Source organism: Pezoporus wallicus, unplaced genomic scaffold (assembly GCF_028554395.1).
Source record: "Pezoporus wallicus isolate ANWC-B61680 ecotype Strahan unplaced genomic scaffold, APGP_CSIRO_Pwel_v1 contig_8797, whole genome shotgun sequence".
Taxonomy (NCBI): domain Eukaryota; kingdom Metazoa; phylum Chordata; class Aves; order Psittaciformes; family Psittacidae; genus Pezoporus; species Pezoporus wallicus.
This window is the reverse complement of record NW_026641918.1, coordinates 1,144,841-1,158,088: the sequence shown is the minus strand read 5'-3', so window position 1 is coordinate 1,158,088 and position 13,248 is coordinate 1,144,841. Positions and strand designations below refer to the sequence as shown.

Here is a 13,248-nt window from a genome sequence, read left to right as displayed (position 1 = left end):
CGCAGAGCATCCCTGAACCCCACCAGAGCATCCCTGAACCCCACCAGAGCATCCCCAGGACCCCCTCCAAAATATCCCTTTATCCTCCTCGGGGGGATGGAGGCTGATCCCTCGTCACTGGGGTGATGAGCTTGGCAGGTCTCGGAGGGGGGGTGGGAAGCAGCTCTGGGCATCTTGCCCTGTATCCCGGCTGCCTTATTCAGTGATGCCCGGGGAACGGCACTAATTGGCACCGGAGCTGGAATGAAGCCTGGATGCAACCACAGCTTCACTTTAAAGCCTGAGAAGAGGAAAATAGGGAAAGGGAAACCCCACTGGGAGAGGGGTGCTCATCCAGCTTTGTGGAATGACCCCCCAAATATAATCCCCAATGCTCAGAGACTTAAAACCCACTGGATTATCCACAGCAGAGACGGCAAAACTTAACCATGCTCAACGGGGTGATGCCCCCGACATTGAGAATCTTCCTGGGAGTGGGAAAACATGGAATTGGGGGGGGGGGGGGGAACTGCGAATCTGAGTGTTTTTCCCCCAAATAAATGTCAGCTCGAGGCCGCCGGGGAGGCGAAATCCACCAGGACACAGGGCTCTATTGAGAAGGGCAAGAACAACAACAAAAAAAGAAGGGAAAAAAAAAGAATTTATCCGGGCGGAACGCCAAGCCGGGAGCTCCGCGGGACGTGCCCGGAGTTGGGAAGCGGAGGGATTCGGGGGGCGAAATGTGGGGAGCGCCGGCCGCCCCGAGGGGCCACCCCGGTCCCCCCTGCTTGCTGCTCCTGGCTCTGCACACAGGTAGGGGCTTTTCGTGTTTTCCCATGGGTTTTCCCCATGGTTTTTTACCCGTTTTAACACGGTTTTCCCCATTTTTCCTTGGGTTTGGGGTGTATCTGGACAGAGGATGCTACCGGGGGGGGGGTGTGTGATGAGGGTGGTGGTACCCGATGAAGGGAGGGTTGGGAAGGACTGATGAGCTGTTGGGCACCCCCTCTGCTTGGGAAAAAGGGAAAAGAAGGGGGAAATTTTGAGGAATAAAAACTGGGAAAAACACTTTTCCAGGGCCAAACAGGTCCTGCTGGGGGCTGGATCCACCACCCCCACCCTCCCCAAGCTTCTTCCCAGTTTTTCGTCTCCCCCAAGCCCCCTTTTGCTCTTCTTTTTTTCAGCATTCCCAATTCTATTTTCTTACCTATCCCTCAGATTTCCCAAAAAGCCCATTTCTCATCCCATTTCCAGCTCTGCTCCCCATCCTGCTGAAACCTCCATCTTTTATTCCCTAAAACCCCACCTTTGGGGTTTAAGGAGTCCCAAACTGCCCCATCTCGCATCTGGAAATGCAGAATATCACGCACAACAATTCTGCACCATTTTACTGCAGTTTGGACCCAAAATCAGCCGTGGGGAAGCCCCATTTCCCTGCGGATGAGCCAAGGGAGTTTTCCAAAGCCACTTTTGCATTTTGCCAGCTTGGATTGACACCCAAAAAAAAACATCAGGACCCTCCACAATTGGCTTTTTCTGCAACAAATGGGGATTAATTTGGGAAAATAGTGGAAAAATTAGGAGTTTTAGTGGGTTTTTCAGCCAGAAAAGGTGAGAGATCTCCATCCCTAAGCCAGGAATGCTATAGGAAATGGGAATATTGCCTGATTTATTAATTAGCTCCCAAATTCATTACCAGGAGCAGGGCAAAAATAGCAATTCGCTTTAAAAAGGGGGAGAAATGGTTAAAAAGCAGCAATTTGGGGGTGCAAGGATTCATTAAAAGCTACATCCCATCCCAGGCCTGGGTTTGCCTTATAGATGCTCCCTATTTTTTCGGGTTGGGGCATGTTTTCGGGGCCGAGCTGGGAATAATGGACGGACGAACGTTGCATACCAATAGATCCCATGACTTTCCAGGCTTGTTTAAAGCCTTTCTTGCTCCGGCTTCACTCTTCCCAGCTGGTTTCCCCATTCTTTTTCCTCCTTCTCTCTTCAATATGAAGTTTGTTCACCCTCGCATAACAGCATGTGGATGACAGTCACAGATGGCACCCCTGGGCTGGGAACTGGGGAGATGGATTTTTAGGGAAAAAGCTGTTTTGGGGACTTATCCTCCAAATTATCAGCTTTCCCCACTTTTTCCCTACCTTTTTGCCCTTAAAATCAACTCCATGATGCAGTTTGGCATCTTTGGGTTGATTTGGCTGCATCAGAGCATCCAGTGGAGCAGGGATGGGATAAAAATTACACACACACACACACACACACACACACACCCCTTCAGTTTTTGGCATGATTTCCAAATCATTCAATTAACCTGAGCACAGGAGGTCTCCTACCACCCACCCCGCATCTTCTCAAGGTGTTGGTTGAACATCCCACCCGTGCTGATGCACCTTGAGGGCACTCAGCACATCTTTGGGATGGGATTCCCTATTTCCCTATGGGCTCGGAGGACCCAGACTGGGGACCCCATTGTCTCTCCCCCCCCCCCACCCAAGGTCTGCTGGCAGGGGTGAACATCACCAGCCCCGCGGCACTGGTGCGCGGCACAGCAGGCAAAGCGGCGCTGCTGTCGGTGCGCTACGCCAGCGCCAGCGCCGACAAGCCCGTGGTCAAGTGGCAGCTGAAGCGAGACAAACCCGTCACCGTCGTCCAGTCCATTGGCACCGAGATCATCGGCAACCTACGGCCCGACTACCGGGATCGCATCCGGGTGCTGGAGAACGGCTCCCTCCTCATCAGCCCCTTGCAGCTGTCCGATGAAGGGGCTTACGAGGTGGAGGTGTCCATCACCGACGACACCTTCACCGGCGAGAAGACCATCAACCTCACTGTGGACAGTAAGAGCAAGAAGGATGTTCAGTGGAGGTTGGGTTCTCTATGGGATGTCTTCCCTGACCACCTCTGGGGAGGGCTTTCTCCAACTGGGAGGCTCAATCACCCCATCTGAAACTGGGAGGTGGTTTTTGGGGTTCAACCACACTGTGTAGCCAAGCTACATCCACGGTGGTGTTTTGATGCCCTCCTCCCCATCCCATGGGCCCATGTGTCTCCTGAGGCATGGTGTCACCATGGCTTCCCTGCTCACCCGCACCCCAAGCACTTTTGAGGAGGGCTTTACCCAACTAGGAGGTTCAATCACCCCATCTCCAACTGGGGGGTGGTTTTTGGGGTTCAACCACACTGTGTAGCCAAGCTATATCCTCGGTGGCATTTTGATGTCCCCCTTCCCATCCCCTGTGCCCATACATCACCTGAGACATGATGAGATTGGACCCATCACCATGGTTCCCCTGCTCACCCGCAGTCCCCATCTCGAAGCCTCAAGTGCTGGTGGCCTCCTCAACGGTGTTGGAGCTCAGTGAGTTCTTCACCCTCAACTGTTCCCACGAGAATGGCACGAAGCCCACCTACACCTGGCTGAAAGATGGGCGGCCGCTGAGCAACGACTCCCGCCTGCTCCTCTCCCCTGACCAGAAGATCCTCACCATCACCCGTGTCCTCATGGCCGATGATGACGTCTACAGCTGCCTGGTGGAGAACCCCATCAGCCATGGCCGCAGCATCCCCGTGAAGATCACTGTCTACCGTAAGCCACCTGCACCCCCTGGGGACAGACATCTCTTGGAGATGCTCCCAGCTAAAATCCAGGGGGGTTGTCCCCCCATTGCTCTCCCCAGGCCGGAGCTCTCTCTACATCATCCTCTCCACGGGTGGCATCTTCCTCCTCGTCACCCTGGTGACTGTTTGTGCCTGCTGGAAACCCTCCAAGAAGTATGGCTGGGGGAACATGGGAGCCAAAGGGGGTCCCCTTCTCCTGCCCCATCCTGTCTTATTCCATCCCACCCTGTCTCATCTCTTCCCATCCCATCTTGTCCTATCCCACCATATGACCTCATATCTCATCCCATCACATCCCATCCCATCCTGTCCCATCCTGACTTGACCTACCTCATCTCATTTTGTCCCATCTTGCTACATCCTATTTAGTCTCATCTCATCCCATCCCAACCTGCACTGACCCATTTGTCCTGTTCTGTCCCATTCCATCCCATCTCATTATGCCAGGTCTTGTCTCATCCCATTAGTCCCGTCCCATTCAATCCTACTTCATCCCATCTCATCCCATCCCCATCCAATTCCAACTTGTCCCATCCCACCACTGGGGACCACTGGCCCCTTCCCCAGCAGCCCCACCTCTGCCCCATCATGGTGCCGGCGCTGCCCGTTCCTTCCCCTTCCCTAGGGAGAAGCGACAAGCAGAGACACAACCAGCTTCTGAATACACAGAGCAGGACGAGGAGCGCCTGAAGCATGAGGGTGAGTGCTGGTGGTGCCTAACACTGGGTAACCAACACAACACCGTGATAACCGACACCGTGCCTCCAACAGCTGAGACCATCCCACGGAGCGCTGAGCACGAGCGCAAGAATCCGGTGGCCTTGTACATCCTCAAGGACAAGGTGAGCGGCTGGTGGCGTGCCGGTAGCACCATGTGCCTGGCGCGCTTCACACGCTTGCCTACCGCTGTCTCTTGTCAGGACTCTCCAGAGGCAGAGGAGGACGCGGCGCCGGAGCCCCGTGGCACGGTGGAAGCGAGTTACCCCAGCTCTCCGGTGCCAGCAGCCGGCCGCTCGCCGGGCCCGGTGGGTCGCTCGACACGGCGCTACCATCGCTCCCCGGCACGCTCGCCCGCCTCGACGCGCCCGCACCGCTCCCCGCCGGGGTCACCCGCACGGTCCCGCGGCGCCCCGCGGCTCCTGCGCACCGCCGGCGTCCACGTCATCCGTGAGCAGGAGGAGGCCAACGCCGTGGAGATCAGTGCCTGAGCAGGGGGGACACGTGTGTGCCTGCGGTGGCACCGGGCGAGCGGGGACAGCGGGCACCGGCCGGCTCGGCGTAAAGTCACTAATTTGCTATTGATCCCACCCGGAGCTCCCCTCTTCCGTCCCCTCTCTTCCTGGGGCGCCGCTTTCGTGGCTTTCCCGCCGGGATGAGCGCGTGGGGAGCGTGCGGGAGGGAGCGTGTGTGCTGTGCACGGAGAGAACACGCGAGAGGGCATGTGTGGAGCACGCACGGAGCACAGTGTGCACACACTGCACTGAAAGGGGGAGCGTGGGGCATGCAGAGAGAACATGCATGGAGCATGACCAAGGGCATACACAGAGTGTGCAGAGAGAACATGTACGGAGCATGTACAAGGGCACGTATGGAGCGTGCCCAAGAGTGTGTGGAGAGAGCATGCATGGAACATGCAGGAGGGCACATATGGAGCGTGCACAAGAGCATACATGGAGCATGCAGAGATGCCATGCACACAGGGCACGAGAGCATTTGCACAACAGGATGAGTGTGCACAGTGTGTGCAGCGATGCCGTGCACCAAGCGTGCAAGAGGTGTGTGGAGTGTGCAGACAAAACATGCAATAAGCATGTAAGAACATGCACAGGGCATGGGAACGTACCTTGCCCAGAGTATGCAGAGAGAGCACAAAGGGTGCCAGAGGTGTGCAGAGAGAGCATGTATTCAATAAGCGTGCACAAAGCATGTAAGAGAGAGGATGAGCTCACAGAGAGAACATGCACAGAGCTTGCAGCCAAGACTGCATGGACCGTGTGGAGAGCATGCGCATAGGGAACATGCAGAAAGCGTGCACGTAGCATGCACAGAGCATGAGTGCGCACAGAGCACATGGAGAGCACGTGGGGACAGCATGCATGCCATGCTCACAGAGAGCACACACAGTGTGCAGGGAGCGTGACAAGACAACATACATGAAGGGGACACACATGGAGTACATGAGGAGAGCACGCATGCAGCACCGCATGGGGGGCACATAGAGCATGCAGCAAACGTGCAGAAGGCATGCACAGAGCGTGTGACAGAGCTTGCACAAAGCATGTACTGAACACACACACACACACACACAAGGAGCATGCACACAGCGCGCCGCATGAGCACACGTGTACCCGGCGTGTGCAGGAGCACACGTGCACACCCAAAGCACACAGCCCGTGCACGCAGCAGGGGCACAGTGACCCAAAGCTCGCCCGAGCACGCATACGCAGGCGGCCTAAATGGGGGGGGTTCCTCCTCTCCCATCACATCTCCCCCTCCCAGGCGCTCCCGGGATATAGGTTTAGGATGGAAATCACACAGCAGCCGGCCCCGGGGCGCCCGGGTGGGTGCTGGAGCACCCTGGGGTGTTTGCGGTGCTACTAACCAATAAACTAAACGTAGTACCCGGCCCATGGTGGCACCCTGGGGTGTCTTTGTGGGACAGGGTGCACCCTGGGGTGAGCATCAGAGTTGGGTGACAGCTGAGAGCGAAAGAGCTCGATGCACCCAAAGCTAAGCTTGGGACAGTTCATTCTGGTCCCTACTGAGAGCTCCTTTCTTCTTCATTCTTCTTCCTCCCACCACCATGGATTAGCAGAGATGTTTGTGTCCAACCTCCCCCCGGCACTTCCCGGCCTCTGCGTCCGGCTATTGTCCCCCCCCATCCGGAGCCGGATCCTGCCCCGGTGCTGGCGGGGGAGAGGGGGGGACCGGGAATTCAGGAATGCAGCCCGGGGCCAGCATGGCGGGCAGCTGGGTGCTGGCCCTGGGCTTGGGGCTCTGCCTCAGCGCGCTGCAGCGGGGAGGTGAGTGTGGGGGTGCCCCCCACCCCTCAATACCAGGGCTGAGATCCACTTCTATCACCACCACTTCCTTGTCCCCCCACAGGCTGCCACACCCCTGGCACGGCCATGGCACCCCAAACTGCAGCTGGTAAGGACACCCTATGAGCGGGGGGGCACCCCAAAACCTCCTGTTGTCCCCCCCCTCACCCATGGTGTCCCCTTTGTCCCAGTGCTGCGGGACAATTTCCGCCTGCAGCCAAGCGATTTGGTGGCCACGGTGGGACAAGTGCTGGAGCTGGATTGTGTCCCCCCCTCGGGGCACCCCGAGCCCCACGTCACCTGGAAGAAGGACGGGGTGGCCTTGGACTCAGCAGGTGACAGGTACGTGGTCACCAACGGGAAGCTGCGGGTGGCACCGGCGCACCGGAGCGACTCTGGGCTCTACGTCTGCGTGGCGGCCAACGCGGCGGGCAGGAGGGAGAGCCGCGGCGCCCGTGTCTCTGTCCTGGGTAAGACAAGGGTGTCCCATGGGGGTGGTGGCCGCACCACGGCCAGCTCTGGGCCATGTCCTCCGTGTCCCCATCGCAGAGAAGCCGACCATTGTGCGGCACCCGAGTGACACCGTGGCGGTGGCGGGCAGCACCGTGGAGCTGAACTGCAGCGCACAAGGTGACCCAATGCCACGGGTGCAGTGGCACAAGGAACGTGGGGACCTGCCCTGGGGCAGGTAGGTGGTGGCAGGGTGGAGGTGTCACATCCTTGGGGTGAGGATGGGGCTGATGGAAGGCTGGTGACCCACAGGCATGAGGTGGACCAGGAGCACACCTTGCGCCTCTACGCCGTGACGCTCGCCGACGCCGGCACCTACGTGTGTACAGCGCAGAGCCAGCTGGGCACCGCTGCAGCCACCGCACTGCTCCGTGTGGAGGGTCAGTGGTGGCACCTCCATGGCTTCCTCTGTCTTGGGGAACCAGGGTCACCTGGGGGTCCATGCAAGGGTATCCATTCAAGAAAGCTCATCTAAAGGGAATCCATCCAAGCAGGTTTCTCCAAGAGGATCCATTTAAAGGGGTCTGTCCAAAGTGGCAGGTTGAAGGGAATTTAAAGGGGGATTGAAGAAGACATATCCATCCAAAGGGTCCATCTAAGAGGGACATATCAATAAGCATATATCATGGGGTCCATCAAGGGGGTCCATGCAAGTGGTGTCCATCCAAGAGGTGTCCTTCCATGGTGTCCATTTGAGGAGGTCCATTCAGGGAGCCACCAGGCTCTCCAGGGATGGGTATCTGAGATGGGTTCCAGGGGGACCTTGCTCCTGCCTGGCGCTGCTGTGAGCTCCCTCTGCCCGCAGAGCGGCTGCCGACGGGCCGGCGCGATGCTGCTCCTCGGGACCTGCTGGCCATGAGGCTGCACTTGGACAATGGCACCGTGCTGCCCACCGCGGCCGTGCGGCTCCGCTGGCAGGTGAGTGTCCCCTTGGGATGGCTGGGATGGGATGCAGGGATGATGTCCCACCACGGCTCATAACCCATCCAACCCCCCCAGATGCTAATGAGGACACCAGTGCTGGTGGGCTACATGGTGCTGTACCGCTGCCTGGTCCCTGCCACCACTTCCTGGGTCCAACATGATGCAGGCAAGGAGCTCAGCACCATCATCCCTGCGCTCCGCAGGGGCTACAAGTACGAGTTCAAGGTCCGACCCTACACTGGACGGACCCAGGGCTTGGACAGCAATAGCAGATACCTCTGGATACCTGAGGAAGGTGGGCTGGGTGTCCCCAGGGATGCTGGGTGGAGGATGGTGGGATTGGTTGGTCTCAGCACCCCTGTCTTGCAGTGCCAAGCGCAGCACCCCAGCATGTCACCATGGGCCAGGCTGAGATGGGCAACGGCACCGTGGTTGTGAGCTGGGAACCGCCTCCTCCTGAGGCCCACAATGGCATCATCCGTGGCTACAAGGTTTGGGATGATGGGGCTGGGGGGCTTCTGGCCAAGGAGAATCTATCCAAGGGGATTGTCTAAGGGGGATCCATCCAAGAAGGGAGCCTATCAAAGGTCTTTCCAAGCATGGTCATCCAAGGAGTGGCTGTCCAAGGGGGAATCCAGGCAAGAGATTCATCCAAGAGGAATCTTGACAAGGGGCATCCAAAGGGGCAGACCAAGATGAAGGTTGTGCATCAAGGGGATTCATCTAAGGGGACCCATCCAAGGGGGTCCATCCTGGGAATATTAGTTCAATGGGGTCCATCAAGGAACTTCACCTAAGGGGGCTCATCCTCTTGGTGCCTGCAGGTGTGGTCGATGGCCGAGGGCTGGCAGCGCCCCACCAACAGGACCGTGGATGGAGGCACCCACCGCCTGGAAACCCTCATCCCGAGCCCTGGGGCCCAGCTCTGCGTCCGGGTGGCAGCTTTCAATGGTGCAGGGCTGGGGGTCCCCAGCAACGTTACCTGCAGTGCCATGGGTAGGAGACGGGACTACAGTGGGGTGCAGATGGGGACCACAATGAGGTGAAGGCAGGGGTTAAGGTGGCAGCACAGTGGTGACACTGTTGGCATGTTGCAGGGGTGGCAGCAGGGAGCACAGGGCTGGCCCGGGTGCTGCGGCAGCCCATTGTCATCGCTGCCACCGGCTCACTGCTCTGGTTGGCTTTGCTCGTCCTCCTCCTGCTCCTGTGCCAGCGCCGCGCCAGCCGGGACGCTGCCATGCGCCGCAGGTGACCCACTGTGGGGTGAGGGACATGGGGGGCTCCATGTGGGGGAGATGACATCCTGTGACACCCCTTTGCTCTACAGGCTGGTGGCTGCAGACACACCGTGGCTTGGTGGCCCCTGGAAACCTCCCTGTGCCCCACAGAACCGCAGCAGCAGCAGCAGCCTCCTGGGCAGCGATGGCAGGGACCCCTCCAGTGAGCCCCATGGATGCAGGGACCCCTCCAGTGACCCCCATGGGTGCAGGAACCCCAACCTGGTGCCATGGGACCCCCACCCATTCCAGTGTGGCTTCTGTATGATGCTATGGGACCCCCACCCAATTCCATGGGATCCCCACCTAGAGCAATGGAACCCCAATCTAGTGCCATGGGACCCTCCTCCATCCCATGCCTGGCCCTCACAGAGTGCCCAACACCCCCCTGGGTGCTCACAGTTGCCCCTCTGCATGCAGCAAGGCCCTGGGGACAAACAGAGCCAAAGAGGAAGGGGCCAGGGAACACCTGACTCAGCACCCATGGGTGCCCTGACCTCTTTTATCCTCCAGCCCTGTCCTTGGAGCCATCAAGCCTCGGCCCCCCCACACCCTCCAACCACAGCAGTGCCTGCGGGGGGCACCCTCCACCCCTTGGGGACACGGGGTGCTGCAGGGTGGGACACCCAGGGGTGCGCACATCCCCCAGCACCCCGAACCCAGCTCCCTCGGAGCGGCTCCGCAAGAGAGGTGGGTGCTGGGGGGTGCTGGGGGGCACGGGGGGGCATGAGGAACAGTGGGAGGTGGCTCATGGCTCTGTGTGTTCCCATGTCCCCCATGAAGAGCTGCAGCAGGTGCACAGCACCCCACTGCTCACCGATGGCCCCGGGCATGGCCCCATCCATGGAAGCAGAGGCGAGTGGGGGCCGGATCTGGGGCTGGAGTGGCCTCAGCGAAGAGGACACGATGGTGACACAGGTGCGGTGGTGGCTGGAGGGGACCGGCGGCAGCTCCCGGTCTTCAGCACCCCAAAACCACGTCGGGGCAGCGCCTCCCTGGCCTCCAGTGGCACAAGGTCCCCAGTGCCACCACCCCACGGCTGGCACTCGCCAGTGACACGGTGAGTGCCGCTGTCCCCACCATGGGCAACTACATCCACCCCAGCCCCCTGCTGCAAAAGCCACCACATCCTTTGTACCTGCAGGTCCCCAGCAACCCCGTACCCCAGGGATACATCCCCAGTCACCCGGTGCCCCAGGGACATGCCCCCGGTCACTGGGAGCCCCAGGGATGTGTCACCAGCCACCAGGCACCACAAGGACCTATCATCAGCCTCCGGACAGCCTGAAGACATGTCACCAGGCACTGGGCACTCAAGGGGCTCATCCCCAGCCACAAGGCTCCCAAAGGAGAAGTCTGCGGCCACTGGGCACCGCGGGGACAAGCTCCTGGCCACCAGGTACCCCAGGGACATGTCTCTGGTCACCAGACATCCATCACTGGTGAGCAGGCACCCAAGACACATGTTCCTGATACCCAGGTACCCTGAGGACACACCACCAGTGGTGAGGCATCCCAAGGACACAACTCCAGCCTCCGGGAGCACAAGGGACACATCCCCTGTCACCAGGCACCCAAAGGACATGTCCCCAGCCACCAGGCACCCCAGGGACCCATCACTGGTGAGCAGGCATCCAAGTGACACATTTCTGGACAGCAGATACCCAAAGAACATGTCACCAGCCATGAAGCATCCCAAGGACACATCTCCAGCCACGAGGAACACAAAGGACACACCGCCAGCCACCAGGCACCCTGAGGAGATGTCTCCACTCCCTGGTCACCAGAGGGACATGTTCTTGGGCACCAGGTACCCCAAGAACATGTCCCCACCCACCCCAGGGACCCCTCACTGGTGACCAGGCACCCAAGAGATGTGTTCCTGGCTGCCAGGTACCCCAAGGACACATCCCCAGCTACCAAGCACCCAAGGGACATGTCCCCAGTCACCAGTCACCTCTCACCAGCACTCAGCAATGGGCTCTTCACACAGCAGCGGGTGGCCAAGGACCTGGAGATGGACCAGGACACCAACTGCCCCAGGTACCTCCCATCCCCTGGGATGCCCCTGTCCCCTCGGATCCTCTGTATGTCCCCATGTCCCCTGTAAAGAGCTGCAGCAAGTGCACAGCACCCCACTTCTCACCAGTGGTCCTGGACATGTCCCCATCCATGGAAATGACCCTTGGACACCATCATGGTGGCAGCACCCATGGTCCTCACTGTGTCCCCTGCAGCCCTGCAGCAGCCACCGCGCCGCGGTCCATCTCTCCATTGCACACCTATGGCTACATCTACGGGCCATCGGCCTCCGAGCTGGGCGAGGAGGAGGACGAGGAGGAGGATGAAGAGCAACCAGCGGCGAGGGGCTCCCCGGTGGGGTCACTGCTGAACGGGTGGGGGTCTGTCTCAGAGGACAACTTCACCAGCGCCCGCTGCAGCTTGGTGAGCTCCTGCGATGGCTCCTTCCTCCTGGATGCCAGCTTCGCCCGGGCACTGGCCGTGGCTGTCGATGGCCTCTGCTTTGGCCTTGAGGACACCGATGGGACCTACAGAGGTGAGGAAGGGTCCCCAGACCCCCTCTCTGTCCCCCAGCATCGTCACCCCTTCAGGAAGGTGGCCCCATCATGACACCACAGTGATGCCACCATCTCTGTAGCAGGTCCCTCACCACCGCCATCACCCTTGGAGAGGATCTTCACACCCGGGGTCCCCATCCCACCCTGGGATTGGGGGACAGTGCTGGGAATCCCACGGAGAATAGGGATGGAGGCAGCTGCAGGCACCCTGCAGTATGGTCAGTGCTGCCCCAGCTCCTGGTGATGGGCACCAGGGGTGGTGCTGGTGTCACCCATTGCAGGGTGCTGGACGATGCCTCCTTTTGCTTTGCAGGTGGCCATGGGTCGGGCAGCGGCAACCCCTGGTCCAGGGCGGACGGTGAGATGGGGACAGGAGGGACAGGAGCGTGGAGGTCTCCAGGGTGCAGGAGTCGTCTCAGCTCAGCCAAAATCCAGCTTTATTAAGTGGTGCCCCAGAAAGGGGATCTTTGCAGCAAAAGCCACCCACAGAGGGGGGATGGCACTAAGGTGGGGGTTGACCCTCCTTCTCCAGCATCCTTGTCCTTCCCCAGTGTCCCCATCCCTCCCCAAATTCTCCATTCCTCTCCTGCATTCTCATCCCTCCCCACCATCCTCACCCTCCCTAAATGTCCTCACCCCTCCTCAGTGTCCTCCTCCATCCTCAGCATCCTTGTTCCCCCAACTATCCTTGTCCATCCCAAGTGTCCTTGTCCTTCCCCAGGATCACTGTCCCCTCAACTGTCCTTATGCACACTGACTGCTCTCATTCCTCCTGACTCTCCTCATCCTTCCTCATCATCCTTGTCCCTCCTCAACCATCCTTGCCCCTCCCAAGTGTCCTCATCTCTCCCAGGCCCCCTTGTCCTTCTGGAACAACCTTGTGCCCCTTTCAAGTGTCCTCATTGTCAGGCTTCTTATCCCTCCAGAGCATCCTCGTCCTTCCCCAGCCATCTTCACCCTCCCCACAAGTCTCCTCATTCCTCCCACCATCCTTGTCCCGCTGTGACCATCCTCCTCCTCTCTCCCTCATGTCCTTGTCCCTCCCAAGCAACCTTGTCTGTCCCAAGTGTCCTCTTTTCTTCAGAGATCCTCAAGCCCTGGGCACCTTTGTCTTCCCCCAGTGTCCTTATCCCCACAAGCATCCTTGTCCCCAGCCTTCTTAGTCACTCCCAAGCACCCTCATCCCTCTGCGCTGGCCTTGTACTGTCAAGTATGCTCATCCCTCCAGCTGTCCTCTTCCCATCCCACCATCTTTATCCCTTCAACTATCCTTGTCTCTCCTCAGGGTCCTCATCCCTCCATGAGCACCTT

At 59.2% G+C, this 13,248-nt stretch overlaps 2 protein-coding genes across 3 annotated transcripts; both read left to right on the top strand.

Moving 5' to 3' along the window:
- Positions 1 to 183: 183 nt before the first annotated feature.
- HEPACAM (hepatic and glial cell adhesion molecule) lies at positions 184 to 4,913 on the top strand. Of its 2 annotated transcripts, XM_057425983.1 has the most exons (7): positions 186 to 792; positions 2,484 to 2,825; positions 3,293 to 3,574; positions 3,666 to 3,759; positions 4,232 to 4,305; positions 4,378 to 4,448; positions 4,527 to 4,913. In XM_057425983.1, exons 1-7 carry the CDS (start codon positions 720 to 722, stop codon positions 4,812 to 4,814), a joined length of 1,224 nt encoding a protein of 407 aa, XP_057281966.1. In that variant the 5' UTR covers positions 186 to 719; the 3' UTR covers positions 4,815 to 4,913. The 2 variants fall into 2 exon arrangements, with proteins under 2 accessions (XP_057281965.1, XP_057281966.1); XM_057425982.1 differs by having other exon boundaries at positions 184 to 792; positions 4,232 to 4,448.
- A 1,147-nt stretch (positions 4,914 to 6,060) lies between these two features.
- On the top strand, positions 6,061 to 13,223 carry ROBO4 (roundabout guidance receptor 4). The gene is given in 17 exon segments (XM_057425955.1): positions 6,061 to 6,629; positions 6,712 to 6,756; positions 6,839 to 7,117; positions 7,197 to 7,335; positions 7,410 to 7,537; positions 7,963 to 8,075; positions 8,157 to 8,376; positions 8,451 to 8,572; positions 8,906 to 9,077; positions 9,179 to 9,329; positions 9,409 to 9,521; positions 9,872 to 10,048; positions 10,142 to 11,188; positions 11,191 to 11,401; positions 11,596 to 11,915; positions 12,021 to 12,155; positions 12,251 to 13,223. Coding segments are annotated over 17 exon segments (3,585 nt in total). The 5' UTR covers positions 6,061 to 6,547; the 3' UTR covers positions 12,382 to 13,223.
- Positions 13,224 to 13,248: the final 25 nt, after the last annotated feature.